Source organism: Tympanuchus pallidicinctus, unplaced genomic scaffold, assembly GCF_026119805.1.
Source record: "Tympanuchus pallidicinctus isolate F22 unplaced genomic scaffold, pur_lepc_1.0 scaffold6, whole genome shotgun sequence".
Classification (NCBI taxonomy): Eukaryota; Metazoa; Chordata; class Aves; order Galliformes; family Phasianidae; genus Tympanuchus; species Tympanuchus pallidicinctus.
The window spans coordinates 14,536,595-14,553,338 of NW_026294780.1; the positions used below are offsets into that span (position 1 = coordinate 14,536,595).

Below are 16,744 nucleotides of genomic sequence, written 5' to 3' on the forward strand. Positions count from 1 at the left end.
AAATATCCTTCAAATTTTAGGGACATACTTTTCACACTGTTTTTAGTTATTTTAGTTACCTTTCAGAGAACCCTACTAACACTACAAAATGACTAGCTCAGCCTTTTCACTGGGTATGAGTATTTTTCTATGCAAGTTGGCGTATGGGAGCAATTTGCAACTTGTCTGCAGGTTGATGCAAAACAGCCAATGATCCACAAGGAAGAGCTGGGGAATGGTGGAAGTTGATCAAAACTTGGTCACTAACCAACCTAGGCCTGTACTGCAAGGACATTTTAAACTATGCAGTGTAACAGCAAAACAAATGCTAGACATGTTTTATTTGATATATTTTTTTTGCAACTTCTTACTTTTCAATTGGAGGATGACGGGTTATGACACCTATAAAGGGAACTGTGGAGGAGACTGTCACTGCGAAGCAGAAAAGATACATTTGTGTTTGTATATGCACACAGAACAGCTGAGAGAGACAAAGTACAAGATAGAAAGAAAATAAATACTATAGCTTGTCCAACACTCTTACTGGTGTGGTTGGAAAGAAAGGAAGCATCAAGTCAACCTTTGGGTGATCTGATTCTGTAAATTTTACGTTACTGCAAGCTACTATATGCCAGACAGAATGCCACATCTTAATACTTCAGTGAGATTAATGATTCATGCCTTAAAACCTAAGCATTCCTAGTCAACACTAAAAAATTTACTTTCTGTACATTTTAGAAGTGTGTTCAATAAGCTCTCAGTGACATGAGACTACTTAAAATCAATGGCTGCTGAATTTATTTATGGAGTATTTTGATTCCTTCATACAGTTCTGTTCCTTTTCCCTATGAACTTACAGGAAGAAAAGGTGGTGAACTAGCTTCAGCCGTTCATGCCTATACTAAAACAGGAGATCCCTACATGAGATCTCTGGTTCAGCACATTCTTGGCCTGGTCTCCCATCCTGTACTGAATTTTCTTTATCGATGGATTTATGATGGAGAGCTGGAGGATACATACCATGAGGTAATATATAAGAAATATATTATCTTTGTTTGTTTGCTTTATGGAAGCTTGTAGGAAGAGGAGAACTGAAGAAGTAAATTGTTACGTAAACATATTAAGTAAGTAATGCATACAGTTACAACATGAAATGTGACTCTGCTTAATGAGTTCAGTATTAGCGTGATGTCCTGAAGTTACAGTGATACAATATGTTGTCTTCAATAAATCATATCCTGGATCTATTTATAGATGCAGAATAATGGAATAATGATAAATTCTCTCTTCTGATCAAAGCATCATCTCTGTATCCTCCTGTTTAGGAGCAGTAGTAATGTATGCAGAGTTCTTTGTAACTGTTTAGAATGAATATTCTACTTAGAGTACCTCTTGTTATCTCTAGCCTCAAGTATCTTTGCTTTGTCAGATGGGATGGAACAGCCGATGGTTGCAGAGTTCCTCTGGAAATCCTGTAGTTATTCTATGGCTCACATTCTTCTTTTGATTTTAATATTTATTTCAATCTACAGTTCTTTGTAGCTTCAGATCCTACAGTCAAAACTGACCGGTTGTGGCATGACAAGTACACTTTGAGGAAATCAATGATCCCTTCTTTTATTACAATGGAGCAATCAAAAAAGGTATGTATTTAAAAATCAATCTCACGATGATTTGTTGGCCTGTGCTGCTATTTAGATAGTTATTAAGAAAATGGAGACCAAAGTTAGCGGTAGGTATTCATCTTAAAAATAACTAAATTACTAGAATTATGTACTAAAGAGGACTAAGGACTGTTTCAGGGTTTTTGTTGTTGTGTTTTGTTGGATTTTTTTTCGATTTTCTAACTAGTAGTCTTTGTTTAAAGAGATTTTGAGTGTCACTGGAGTTCTGGGTTGCTGTGGTGGAGATTGCGAAGCTAAGAGTGAAGAAAGATGACGATAAGTTATTGTTGTGGTGATTGCAGGTGGACTTTTTGTTAACTTTTACCTAACATGCAAGTAGCTATTGAATTAATAATAATCTCCTGTTTTTAGGTCCTCCTAATAGGAAAATCCATAAACTTCTTGCATCAAGTTTGTCATGATCAAACTCCATCCACAAAGATGATTGCTGTGGCTAAATCTGCAGAATCTTCGAAGGGTGGTAGGGTATCAGTGTTGGTCAACTTCCCTTTCAACTGAGCTCTGTGCAGTATGTGGCTTAGACTATAAACTCACACTTCAGATAATGAGGTGGAAAGGAGTTCAAAAGTTCCACCTTTAAATTGCAGAGTTGTTTTTTTTTTTTTAACTGGTTAATTGCATTTTGCAGAACAGGTATGGAGATGTGTGTGTATAATTTTCTTAATTTGATGGGTTTGCTGAATGGTTTTTAACGTACTGAGCTTCTGAATGAATCCAGGCATGATCAGCCTGCTTTCAGCTGACTTTAAGTTGGAGGAGTAGGATGAGAGCAGGCATATTCTTGAGTGTTGCCATGAGAATTGAGACTTCTCATCAAATACACATCACATAATTCCATAATAATAATAATAATAATAATAATTAATTAATTCTGTGATTTAAAAAAAGGTAATTAAAAATCCATTATATGTGGGATGCTAGTAAAATTGTTTTTGAAGACTTTAATATTGGTTTGCCTGCTGTTGACCATTAAACCAACTTAAGGTTAATTTCAGAACTTCATCAGAGTATTTATTACTATTTCTTGCTATTTAGAAGAGATTTCAGTTTTAATGTGTATGGCAGTTATTCTGTGGTAGCTTATTTCTTTACACAAAGGTTAGAGTTACGATTTTCATTTTGAGCATAGTGATGTCTCTGAATTCTTTACATATGTTTGTACTTGGTGTCCTTTGGAGAGCTTTTTAGGTTACTGAGAGTTGGGAAACCTCAGTGTGCCATTGAACCAGACTCAGAGACAAAGAATCAAAGAATGGTTTGGGTTGGAAGGGACCCCAAGGTTCATCATGTTCCAACTCCCTGCAGCAGGCAGGGCCACCAACCTCCAGATCTGGTATTAGACCAGGCTGCCCAGGGCGCCATCCAACCTTGTCTTGAATGCCTCGAGGGATGGAATATCCACAGCCTCTCTGGGCAGCCTGCTCCAGCACCTCACCACTCTCTGTGTCAAGGACTTCCCCCTGACATCCGATCTCAACCTTCCCTCCTTGAGCTTAAAACCATTCCTCCTTGTCCAATCACTGTCTACTCTTGCAGAAGGTGATAGGACTTTGTGAAGTTTGCCTCATTAAAGAGTGAATTCTTTGTGAGAATCACTTTTTGTTTACTAAGCTTAGAAGCAGTTTAGTAGTTGAGGCTGAATCTCAGCAGAGCAGCATGTGAAACGTGGTTCTAACTTTTCATATCTGCAGCGCAGATTGGAACTAATTGTTGAACAGGCAGCGTGCTGTTTTGATACCTGGACCTCTGGTCTCTACCTTTTAGAGCAGCTGCTGTAGAACAAAAAACTGATGTAAAATGGGAGTGTATCCTTTAATGCTGAGGAAGGCCTGATAGTTCATCATCCATTATTTGGAGTTTTGCTGAAAGAAGCTATGTTACTTTTGCTATTTAATAGGAACTTTATTGCAGTCCCTTTCTTAACAAGCTTATAGCTATAAAAAAGAGTGAAATACACTGCTTATGTCCTACTTTCTGGTCCCAAATTGCTGTACATTAAATGTGGAGAAGAAAGCAAAATGTTTCTGACTGTCCCCCAGATAATGCAACCATATTCCCTCATCTCGTGTTCTGATGTATCTGTGGAAGCTCTTTTCTGTTGGATGTTCTGACTGATTCTTTGAGTGTTTTTTTTCTTCTACCCTTAAATGTGACTCCTAATTTAGATCCGTCCCCAACAGAGATTTTCCCATTCTGTACTTTTTGATCTCCTTCAAATGATTTCATTCTGTAAACTGCCATACTCCAACAAACTTAAAGGAAAATTCACTTTCTGTGTAATAGTGATAATGTAATATGAGCTCAGAAGGTACAGGCTGGGTACATGCTAAAAGTAATACTGTTGAACTATGGGCTGCTTTAGACTTGCTTTCGCTTTGGCTGTACCTAATGCGTAATATAGTGGATCAAAATAAATAGCAATTCCTCTGCTTGTACATTTCAATTTCAAAGCTTGTTTGCCTCATTTTTTTGGAAAAATACAAATTGAATTCTAATTTATTGTTTTTTAGCTGCTGATTTGTTCACGGATCTGGAAAATGCATTTCAAGAGAAAATTGATGCAGCTTATTTTGAGACCAGCAAATACCTGTTGGATGTTCTCAATAGGAAGTACAATCTACTGGAACACATGCAGGCCATGAGGCGTTACTTACTACTTGGTCAAGGAGACTTTATCAGACATTTAATGGATTTGCTCAAGTAAGAATAAGAAGGGTAATTATGGTGAATTTCTGATGCTCCCAAGTGTTCATGATTGGTACTATTTTGCTGTCAGAAGATGATGCTTGAATTATTACTCAAAGGTTTACCTGAACAACTTTTGAAATCCTATTTTCACCCCGAGGGCTGAAGGTAGGAAGTACATTCAGTATTATTTTATAGTGTCTTGAAAAGTTACACTTTTCATCGAGCCTGTGAGAGGCCCAGGGATGTTTATACTTTGCTTGCTCCTGTCAGCAAGTTTAAGCAACAAAGTTCAGTTTCTAGAGCTCCTGACACCTCTAGTTAGTACTGTTCTGAGTGTTAGTCTTCTATATTTTGGATGCATTTGGTCCAAAACATCCTTAATTCCTTTCTATTGTATTTAATTGATGCCTCACCAATCTCTGTTTAAGCATTCACGAGTACCTAGAAGTTTAAGTTCATAAAGTGAATTTGCAAGCTGCTTTTGCATGCTGGTGCTACTTAGTCTACCAGAAATATCCTTAACAAAGCTTTCCTTTGTTCTGAAAGGCAGGCTTTCTAATAAAGCTTTCATCAACTTCTTTGTACATAAACTTGCTTTTTTATGTGGAAAATACTGTGAAGCAGAACAAGATTGGTGCATGAGAGTCAGTATTACATTTGAGACAGAAATAGAGAGGGGCTTTCCAGCACTGATCATGGGGGAGAGGATTGCAAAGCTTGCATGTTGCTGTCCTTGGAAGGTTGCACAGAGGGAGTGCGTTTGAGTTGTTCTGTCAGCAGTTCGAAGCCCATGAGGTGCCTATTAGTAAGTGTCTCAAAACAGTGAAACAGCTTTTGTGGTTTGATGTGTTGATGAGTTAATCTGCCTCATTTTAGATACAAATGCAACTGAGATTTCTTAATCGTTCTTATAGCAGTGCTAGTCATTTGAAATGACTGGCATTGAAGCAGGATAATCTTACTCCTCGTGCTGATACTCAGATGTATAGCTGCGCATACATGAACAGTTATAAATATTTTGCTCATTGATTTTCTTTGTGGTTAAGACTGGAAAAGTAACATAAAAGGTTTCGAATTTTCAGGAAAGTATTTCACTGCATGCTGCAGTTAGAGCCAGTTGCTGCTACAGGCTATCTAAGAAGTCTGCCATGACTTTTTTGTTTCTTAACTTTCAGACCTGAGCTTGCACGACCAGCCACAACCTTGTACCAGCATAACCTAACAGGAATTCTTGAAACAGCAGTGAGGGCAACTAATGCACAGTTCGATAATCCTGAGATTCTCAAACGATTGGATGTTCGACTTCTGGAGGTTTGTTGCATTATGGTGACTCTGACCTGAAACAGAAGTGAATAAAAATCCATACAGTGTTTGTGTACGCAGGCATCTACGTGAAACAAAATTTTGATACATACACATAGTAATTATTTTGTCCTCCCCTTTTTCCATTGAAGTCCACTTTGAAATATGCAAACCTCACTTAAGCCTTCTCTTCCCGTCTCCTGCCTGTTGTCTATTTATATTTTGAATTGTGTTTGCACAGCCATTTCACTGACAAAACAAGGTCAAGTATTTGGGTCAAGTAATAGATGCAGATGGCCCTGATTTGGGGTTCTGCAAGCAGCTCTTGCTGATACTGCTCTTAAAAGAATCTTGGGGTGTTTTTTTTTCCTCTCACCAGTAGTCATGAAGAGTGGAGAAATGCAAGTGCATTTTGTGAAGGATACATCTACTGAGAAACTTGAGTTGATGAGGAGGTTCCAGCCCCAGAGGTGGGAACTGTCTGAACTCAGGCAACTGAAGTAAGCCTGTTCTTAAGGCAAAGTCCTGCCTGAGAAGTCTCCTCTTCATTTATTTTAATATTTTCAGTGGAAAAACACTGGCAGCATGAACATCAGCAACTGGGTGAGGTGAATCCTGCCATTGTGTAAAGCATAGGTTAATTTTGGCTTAATCTCCTACTCTTGACAATGAACTCCTGTGTCACGTATTGTTGTGGTTGCTTGCTTTTTCATATCAGCTTTTCATATTTCATCATAAGAGAAGAAGCTCTTCTGCACTAGCATACTCTGATTAGCACTAAAGTTTACATGTCTTTTCAATTCAGGTATCTCCTGGGGACACTGGATGGGATGTCTTCAGTTTGGACTATCATGTAGACGGACCAATAGCAACGGTAATGTCATATATTGCTGGTTGTGAACATGTCTCATATGCTGAGCTAGATTGCTAAACATTTTGTTATTGAAATAACCTTCTTACTCTGGAGTGTACGATCAGAGAGACTCCTTTTTTTTTTTTTTTCAGCATCAAGGATGTATCCAACAGCTGAGCCAAAACCTCAGTTCTTATAAATTAACAGTGAGTGCTGAAAAATTACATCCAAAACATTAATTACTGAAAATCAGTAGTTCATTTGTTCTAGAAGAGATTTTGGCAGATACTTAATAAATAAAGTGCTGCTCCTCATAGACCATTATTATGAGACTGTAGCAGCTACTCTGAGATAATTTGCAAGGAACTGGAGAGTGTATCTGAGGAGAACTTACTTGTACTAACTAAATTAAATTTGATAGGTAGTGCTCACAAGAAATACTGAGGAAATAATTGTGTTGATAGAAAAAATAGCAGTATTGATCAGAATGCATTTAGTCTCTAAAAATGTTGTAACACCAAAACATGAAGGAATTGTTACATACGTATGTAGTTTGAAGAGCAAAATGTTTAAGGTTTTTCTTGTTCACCCTTTCTTACCCTTCTATGCACATGAGCTTGAAAGTGAGGAAAACCTCTCAAGAAGCAATTGCAGGTTCAAGCTTTTTCAGTTTCCAATCTGCTAGAACAACAAATACATTTGTACAGTGAATTGGAACTGGCAAAAGCATTAAGGCAGTTCTGAGAATTATTTACATTTATTTCAGTGTACTTAAATAGAAGACTCTTTTATGCAGAACAAATAAACTTTAGTGCATTTTTATTCCATTTTTCTTCAGTCTTCTTAAGAAATACCCTGTGGAAATACTGATAATGCAGGAATCTTTTTTGTATTAAACTAGGAAAAAATTAAAAGTGACAGTGCTGTAAGAAGACACAGCTGAAGTGTGCTGGGGACCATAATCCAGAGTGCTCGACCATGGAGTGCTGCATCTCTGCTGTTAGCAGTGCTTGTGGTGCTTATTTGAATGCTGGAGAGCTCAGCTCAGTTCTTGGGAAAATGCTCCCTCAAGAGCTTTTTTTTGTTCTGCTGATATTTTACAATGAACTGCATGGGTCAGAATAGGTGAACTGGGAAGATATTATTGGTCCTTCAGAACACATGAGATGTGTTAAATCTGTACTGATACTTTGTTTTGTAGGTGTTTACACGTGAGTGCATGAGCCACTATTTAAGAGTATTCAATTTCCTTTGGAGAGCGAAGCGAATGGAGTACATTCTTACTGATATATGGAAAGGACACATGTGCAATGCAAAGCTTTTGAAAAGTATGCCAGGTGAGAGGTCTGAATGGATGACATACTCATAAACTGGGTTTAGATTACTGTAACTGATTTTTAAATGGCCAAAAAAATCAGTTGTGACAAATGAAGTTTATATTTTGTTGCTGATTTTGATTGACTGTTTAATGATAGGGAGTGAAGATGAAATAGCTTTATTGTGTATGGAAGTTTCCTGCTTGTTTAACCTAGTCCTAGATTATGGGTTTTTGTAGCAATGAGGAAATGAAACATCCCATGTCTCTGGAAAGAGACCGTTACTCTTTCATCTCCTTTTATTCATCTTCCCTGATCTTCCCTCCCTTCCTTGATCTGTACCTTCTACTTCCCTTTGTCTTGTGCTGGGAGTACTAAGTCTTCCACATACACACTTCCAAATTTACTAGTTTTACCATTATTTGTTTCTTTTATTTAGCTAAGAAAAGAAGACACTAAGATAAGAGAAGCAGGTGTTTAAGCAACAACAGGAAAGCTGTTAAGTGTAGTGGCTCTTTATACTTGGGAACTTTTGATTGTGTTTTTCTGTAGAGAATATAGAATTGTTTGAGCATCTGTTCTGGCTAAAGGTTGACTTCTGACCTAACTACATTTTCTCTGTTTAAAAAAAAAATAAAAAAAGCTATTGGGGGTTACAGTTCTTTGTGGCACAGTAGTGTTTACAGAAATACTTTTATAATTGGGAACTGTTTGATGAGTGGAAGCAGGTACCTTGGCCTCGGGAGCTCTTGTAAAGATCAGCTTGCAGGGCTGATCTCTGGACTATACAGAATGACTAAGTTTTCTTTCTGTGAGTAAACTTTAGATTTACTTTACTGTTGCTCCTTTATACCAAAGAAGTCCTTGTTTGACTTAAAACCTGTGGTGTATTGTGTTCTCTCCTTATGTTCCCTTTGAGAATGTCGTGTGGTTTTATTCTCGTCACTTGAAGGTCTTCAGGCTGAAACCATCTCCTACAGCTACGTATTTTCTGCTCTCAGAAGACATACCTGGGAGAGCTTTCTTATGCTTTTTTTGTGGAGCATTCTTCTGTAGATTAAATCATAACAGGTTGTCACCTTTAGATCTGGCTACTTTTTAGGTAATGCTTTGCATTTAAAATGCTACCCAAGATGTTACAGCTATTGCTAGCAGATGGAGCTCAGTGTTGCATTTGAGTGTAATGCTCTGACAGAGGAGTGTGTGTTTTACAAATATCTGCCTTCTGCCTGAAGGGACTGGAGGCTTTCTCATTCTCTGACATGTCTAAGTTGGAAGCTGTGTGTAGATTTTTCTTCCAATATGTGCATACATGGAGAGACTGCCACAGCACTGATTTGCAAAGAAGCAGAACTTGCTTCATTTTCTTTCTCTTCCTCCAGAACAGTAACTTACCCTTCTAGACACAGAGCAGAAACTGGAAGACAGTAATTGATAGAAGTGCCTGTAGGAGGGTCTTTGTTTTTCAACCACCATATGGTAGCACTGACTTTGTAGGATAGCTTTGCTCAGCATTCCCTAACAGCCAGGGTTTTTAATGCTTTCAAGGACCGCTACTGAACTGTAGTGCCAGTCTTGCTCTTTTCTTATCAGGAAATTGGATAAAAAATATAGATGTATCCAACTCACATAGGCATGTTGGGCAGTTCCTGTTGTTTAACCAGTCCTGGCATTTTTATTTTTTATTTTTTAAATTGACCCTATTTAAAGAAGATGCAATATATGTATGAAAGAGTCTTCCTACAAAGGCATAGAAAATGAACAAAATACCTTGTTGTGCTGTCAATGAGATCATTAGATGGGTCTGTAACATTGTAGATAGGAAAATGCAGAATTTCTTGTGTGTTGAAGCCTCATAGCTTTGGCAGCGTTTTAGAAATGACTGCCTCTGTTTGGATATCTGCTTGATTCCAGACAGAAGAATCCTCCATTCTAGAGGGTTTTTGCAGTTGATGATAATCTTAATGGTACCCTTCTCTGTCTTAGACAAATGCACTGGGTGAATAGGCCTGGACTACTAGAGCACAGATTCCCTACTCCTGTTGCAGCCCCCCTCTTTTCTCTTCTCAATGTGGTAGTACAAAATATGCCACCTGTAGTATGAAGACTAGTGGCAGGAGGTGCAAGAGATCCCAGATGAACTGCAGATCTGTGGCCTTAGATTTTTCAGCCAAAAGAGAGCATGGAACATGCTGTATTTTTGCCTCTAAGGACTAAAAGGGTCTCAGTTGTGATAGTCTTCGAATTTCCAGTGCTGTCTGAGCGTGCAGTTGGTGTCTTTAGCTAACATTTTTGAGGAACTAATTGTGCAGTGTTCTTTGTTCAGCTGTTTTTTTCCAGTGTTGCTACTGCCATCCAAGACTAGTGGCTGTCTTATGAGGTATTCAGTTTGGTAGAAAAAAGATTACCGAGCTGGTTTGATGGCTGTGCTTGTCCTTGTGGTCTTTAACATGCCATCTCTTTGAATTTTTTCTTTACAGAGCTTTCTGGGGTGCTGCATCAGTGTCACGTTCTGGCATCAGAAATGGTCCATTTCATTCATCAAATGCAGTATTACATTACATTTGAGGTATACTCTATCCATCCAATATGTTGCTTAAAAATGAAGTACTTTTAATATTCTGTATGTGTTGTGTGTCTTAAGTTTCAAAGAGCTTGTCATCTAGCAAATCAAAACAGCCCAATCCTGAATCATTGTACTCCAGGTGCTTGAATGCTCGTGGGATGAACTCTGGAATAAGGTCCAACAAGCACAGGACTTAGATCACATCATTGCAGCTCATGAAGTTTTTCTGGACACAATCATAGCTCGGTGCTTGCTGGATAGTGATTCCAGGGTAAGTCTTCTCCTTTGCATTAAATTGTAACTGTGAGCTTATCTTATGAATTTCGAACCTTCTTCTCTTACATTCCAGGACAAAGGAGAAAAGTCAGTTTTCTCCCTCTCAAATAAGACCTTGTTGTAGGAGGCTGCTCCTTGCACACACTAATAGGTGCTGGTTATAAAACTTTTGCAAGGTGGGCCAGTTGCTTATAGTCCTGAGAAGCAAAGTTGTTATGCAACAATTGACTGGGAACTTTGCAAAGCAGTTTCTTCAACTAAACATGGGAAGATTTAATTTGCTTACGTTCTCAAGAGTGCTAGTAAATGAAATGCTTTTACTGTAATACTCTTTCATTGTTTTGTTACTTAACTGTCTCACAGGTACTTCTCAACCAACTTCGAGCTGTTTTTGATCAGATCATTGAGCTTCAGAATGCCCAAGATGCAATGTACAGAGCTGCTCTGGAAGAGTTGCAACTAAGATTGCAATTTGAAGAGAGGAAGAAGCAGCGTGAGCTTGAGGTACAGTAAGAATATTACTAAAATATAGAAACTAGTTGAATAATATCTAATTAATGTCTGGTATGGAGGGTTTTTACTTCAGCTACAGCTACAAAAGAAATGAAAAAGGTATTGAGATGCATGTGAAACTCATCAGCAGTAGGTAGTGAGTTTAAACAAAACCTCCAAATGACGTTTCATTTGTGTCTTACTCAAATCTCTGAGTGGATGGAGTTTGCACTGGGCTTGGAAGGACAAGGCATTTGGGGATGTTTTAGGTGAACGAAATGGTAGAGCCTTGAAGATTCTGAATCTTCTTGCAAATAGTGCCTGCATACTGGCACGTGGGATTTGCAGTGCTGGTACAAGACTCAACTGCTTTGCTGATCTCAGACTTCCTTGGTAATAAAAGTCTTTCTGTGAAGAATGTGAGAAGAGCTTCTCTAAATTGCCATTGTAAAAAATCATGTAATAGCACACCTTGAATGTTTTCATGTGCTGTACAACCACGGACAGGACTGATAATTTCAGCCTTAGAAGGTCCATGTTTGCCTTTCTTTGGCTGCATTTGACCATGTGAACATGGTAGTTCAGCCCAGCAGAAAGTGGACAGAGCTAACAACTTCTATCACGTGACAATTGAATTCTTACTCATTTTATCTCTGTGTAGGGCAAATGGGGTGTAACTGCATCAGAAGAGGAAGAAGAGAAGAAAAGGATAAAAGAATTTCAAGACTCAGTACCCAAAATGTGCTCACAGCTCCGAATACTCACTCACTTTTACCAGGTACCCTTTAGATATATGTGTGTGTGTGTGTGTGTATGTATATATATATATATATATACATATATATATATATATATACATATATACATATATGTATATATATATATATATACACACACACACACACACACACACACACATATAAAAATAATTTTTTTTTAATATTTTTTTTTTAATATGGGTCATTAATTACAATGTGTAGAAATCAATTTCACAAACAGGGTAACTTTTGTTTGTGGATCTAGGTCTTTATTTCTTTGTTGTACTTAGATGCCTGCGTTCACCATTCCTTAATAGACAGCACAGATGTGATGTGAATTATTCTGGCTTTGTCTTAGTATGTTATATCTCCCACTGGAGCTCCCATTTCCCAGGAAAATGAGCTGATACATTTTGAGGAGAGTGTTCAGAAAGCAGTGAAAAAGGGGGCACAGCATTATGTGCCACAGCAGACTTTCAGAGTCAGAGCACAGAAAACCCAGAATCCTACCGCAGACTCCACTCTTGCCTTTCACATATGAGAAATTCTTGGTGTAGTATAGTCTACCTTTAACTTTTCTTGAATATCATCTTTGGCATACCTGAAAATAAGATTTTTTTAATGATATTGATGCCAAGTTTGAATTAAAGCTGCAGGGTTTGCTTTTTTCCTGCACTATTGCTGTCCTGGATTAAGTGATGCTGAGTGTTGATATCGCATGCAAATTTTAAGGAAAGCAGAATACTGTGCTCAATATAGCAAATATTGGTGTCTCTTTTTTTTGAAGGCTGTAGAGATCCTGGGCTTTGATAGGAGGACTTCTGGGAGAATTTTGCCTCCTGCATCCAAATATTGTACTTCTCCCTTCCAGAGAAAAATAGAGTCAGATAACTTAAGAGCTGTAAGCTGTGAATAGATCGTAGTTTGTGTGCTTTGCAGGACTGCTACAAGTCAGCAGTGTGCTACAAGTTGGCAGCGTAGCTTTGTCAGCTTGGGCTGTGTTCCTGTCAGCCCTACCACAGATTTCTCGTGCAAGGACCTCTCTGGCCATCCGTAGTTGTCATTGGAAGTATTTAGGAAGGTAAATGAGAGGTGCCTGCTCATAGGCATGTCCATATTAGTATTTAATGGAGATCAGGAATGAGCTTTTGATGGGAGTTTTCCCATCCTCCCAAAGCTGTGTGTTTTCCTGTATGCTATGGAGCTCCTGCAGCCCCTTGGCCAGAAATGTGCCTCCAGCTTCCTAATTGCAAGTCCCAAGTCAAAACTGCTTCCAATACGCAGTCTAGTCACTGAGTCTGCAGCCCTGGCTGCCCTACTTTGCAGATCTTTTGCTGTTCCAAATATCAAATAGTATGTTTGAAATAAGCAGTGGTTTATAGCTGTTCTAGTCTGTATGTACATAGAACATAAAAACAAACATTAAGGTCACCTTGTCCTGAATTACCCTAAGTGTAGCGGGGCTGCCCTGGGAGAGCAGGCACACAGGAATGCTCCTCTGCAGCCTCTGAAGCCTTAGGACAGATGGAGAGTCCTAGCTGGGCAAGGGGATGGTCTGTTTGAAAGACTGAGCTATATGCACTGAAAATGTTGAAGTGTCTATGGCAGAAATTTGAAGGTAAAAGCAAGCTGTGGGCTTTTTGTAGAAAGAGTAAGTCCTGTGTGTAACTCATTTGCTAACATTTGAATATAAATTCTTGTGCTTGTCTTTTCCTGGATTCCCTCTGTTGAATAAACCTTGTTGTCACCTTAGACACCAACTAGAATACCTATGTGAAGCATGCTACTGTTGCTTTCTTAGCTGTTTCTTGATTCTTTCTTTTTTTCTCATTTAGGGAATCGTCCAGCAGTTCTTGGTCTTGCTGACAACCAGTTCTGATGAAAGCCTTCGATTTCTTAGCTTTAGACTGGACTTCAATGAGCATTATAAAGCAAGAGAACCAAGGCTTCGTGTGTCTTTGGGCACTAGAGGCAGACGAAGCTCACATATGTGAAATAGCTGCTAAGGACTGCACCTCGGTATCCGAAGGATGTTGAACCTCTTGTTGGACAAGGCAGTCAGTGTTGACATAATAAAACCAAATTGTGTGTAGTAGGTGTCCACCATTTCTGCAGACAACATGTTTTCAGTCATGTGATTGTGTGACACTATATAACAGGAAGCAAAAAAGTAGGTTTGTGGATTTTGGTTCTTTTTTTTTTTTTTTTACACTAATGTTTATAGAATTATCAGAGTAAATGGGCTTCTTGAAACTGTTAGAATTATCCTTAAGTCATCCTTTCAAACAAATGCCATTTTTATTTGAAGCTTTGTAAGCTCTCTCCACTGTAACTTATATTTGTGTCGAAAAAATCACATCTTTTGTTTCAGAAAGCACCATTTCCTTTTTTAACAAGAAAATAAAAAGGTTATTTTTTCTATATGTACTTGTTCTATTTGAAAAGAGCTTTTGTTAAAGCCAACAGATCAGGACACAGACCTCTTGTCCTCATTATGAACCTATCCAGCATTTCATTATGCTGATTTTCAGTTTTGTGATGTGTTTGACTGTGTAAGAAACTTTGTATCTGGAGACATAAACTTCTATTTAATTTTTTTCTTTGTTTTCAAAGTTTACAATTTGAAATAAAGAAAAATACTTGGCAAATTCTATAGTTACTGTACAGGAGAAAACTATAGAAATAGAGCCAGAAATAAATCTATTGCACATAAGATCTAAGAACTGAAGTTACTCAGTACTGTAAAAGTGAAAGTTTCAATTAAGATTAAAGTGATTGAAATAATTGGTGTTCAAAATCTGATGTGTAGAAGCAATCTCAATTGCATAATGTTGATTTCATTCTCTTCCCTTGCCTATTTTTTCATTGTAAATATTTATATATTGCTGTCCAGATGTGGGGAGAGGAGGGATTCTTCTTTTGCAAAGTTGTCACTATATCAGGTCATTTATTATGTTCCACAGGTACAAGCTTAGAAAAATAAAAACAACTATCTTTCAAACATTGGCTTTGCTTTTTGTAATTGGAAAGTTATGATTCTTTGACAGGGTAAGAAAGGAGGAGCTCACAGCTGGGAATGTATTGGCCTACAGATCTCTGCCCACTACAGCCTTTTGGTATGGTATTATCCATTCTTACAGTTGTATGTAATTCATAGAATCATAGAATCATAGAATCACCAAGGTTGGAAAAGACCTAAAAGATCATCCAGTCCAACTGTTCACCTATTCCCAATAGCTCCTACTAAACCATGTCCCTCAATACAACATCCAGTCTTTCCTTGAACACCCCCGGGGTCGGTGACTCCACCACCTCCCTGGGCAGTCCGTTCCAGTGCCTGACCACCCAATTCATTAATTAACAGCTTCCCTCTGATGAAACAACTCTCTGGGCTTTTTTGCCTTTTGCCCTTATTCTGTCTAAACCTTGGGAAGCAGAAGGAGTGGCCAGGCCATTCAGGCAAAGCTGATGTGATCATGAGTGGCAGGACCTCTTGTGGGAATGATGCATAAAACGTGCAGGCCTGGACTAGCAGGCTTGCCTTCCAGAATTCTGCTGCAGTGCTCCCAAAAATGTTGTAACACAGGTTTTGGGGTTCTTACTTTTATTAAATAAAACATGTAAGCCTTTCTTTTTTTTTTTTAGCCCTGTGTTAAAGAACCTGCCAGTGCACCTCAATTCACTGGAGTATTTGCAGGCAGCATTTCAGCCATAACAAAGTCACGACACTGAAGCAAGTAATAATCTGTGTGCCAGTGGAAAGCTGAAGGTTTCAGAGCTTGGCATCATAACAATAAAAACCACTTTACGGGTAGGAATAGTCTGGTTTTGTGTGTGTGGTGATAGTGTAGTGTTCTTGCAATACCTGAAAGAACTAAGAAGTTCTAGGGATTGTGTTTTGGCCAATACCTCTCTTCCACCCAAAACTGCTGACAAAGTTGTATCTGCATGGCTACTCTATTGGCCATTTTCTTGGAAGACATGTACAAGGGCTGCTCCAAAAGTAATGCCTCCTAATTTACTCTGTTGGTCTGCATCAGAGGTGGATGTTGGTGGTATGGCAATAGAAGCTGAACTTGAATTCCTCTATATGGAAAACATTGCACCTATTGACATTCATTGACGCTTGCTGAACATTTATGGAGGCCGAACAGCGGATGTGGGCAAAGTGAGGCAGTAGGTGATGCCTTTCATCAGTGGCCACAGTGATGTGAAAGACGAGCCATGTTCCAGGCAGCCATGCAGATTTGTGAGCGTGGCTTGTAGGCTCTTGTTCATTGCTGGTGAAAAATTCATAGCTAATAGTGGTGTCTGTGTGGAAAATAGTGTTTTAAAGCTGAGAATTTGATCTCAAGTAGTATTACTGTGCTCTTTGTATCTGCTGTAGTTTCCATGGAAATAAACAGGAGGCATTACTTTCAGAGCAACCTGCATAAAATGGAACAACAAAACAGTTGTAGAGACAACAAGGTATTTGAACCATCTTTTGGCCCTATACTGTTATAGCCAGATTCTCATCAGGTTTTGATCCATTCCCTTGAACAGCATCTACTTCCAGTCATCCTTTGGGTTTGGAAAGAATTATATCAACAGGATTGTTTGTGGAACAGGATTTGGAAACCGTTTCTCTTTTTTTTTTTTTTTTTTTTTCTCTCTCTGCTATCCTTCATGGATTACACTTATTTTCCAGATGACTTCTTATTTAGGCGAGACTACAGTTCTAGTGAATGAGACACTATGGAATTACAGTTATTCTTTGGTGGTGTGTTCTCAGCAGCCAAGCATGGACCCCAGGGTGGCCAGCACCACAGCTGCAGCCTTTCTGTGCC

The 16,744-nt window shown here is 38.5% G+C and overlaps 1 protein-coding gene across 2 annotated transcripts in view; it reads left to right on the top strand.

Moving 5' to 3' along the window:
* The window catches only part of TUBGCP3 (tubulin gamma complex associated protein 3), a 46,071-nt gene extending 31,155 nt beyond the window's left edge, over positions 1-14,916 (top strand). Inside the window, exons 11-23 of one of the 2 annotated variants that reach the window (XM_052705881.1) lie at positions 839-1,005; positions 1,512-1,622; positions 2,016-2,124; positions 4,175-4,364; positions 5,528-5,663; positions 6,460-6,528; positions 6,660-6,713; positions 7,709-7,844; positions 10,304-10,392; positions 10,529-10,660; positions 11,029-11,169; positions 11,819-11,935; positions 13,751-14,916. In XM_052705881.1, coding sequence (XP_052561841.1) covers positions 839-1,005; positions 1,512-1,622; positions 2,016-2,124; positions 4,175-4,364; positions 5,528-5,663; positions 6,460-6,528; positions 6,660-6,713; positions 7,709-7,844; positions 10,304-10,392; positions 10,529-10,660; positions 11,029-11,169; positions 11,819-11,935; positions 13,751-13,909 — 1,610 coding nt within the window. In that variant the 3' untranslated portion in view covers positions 13,910-14,916. The remainder of the gene's footprint in view (positions 1-838; positions 1,006-1,511; positions 1,623-2,015; positions 2,125-4,174; positions 4,365-5,527; positions 5,664-6,459; positions 6,529-6,659; positions 6,714-7,708; positions 7,845-10,303; positions 10,393-10,528; positions 10,661-11,028; positions 11,170-11,818; positions 11,936-13,750) is intronic. The other variant, XM_052705880.1, reaches the window with a different exon arrangement.
* The last annotated feature ends 1,828 nt before the right edge of the window (positions 14,917-16,744 follow it).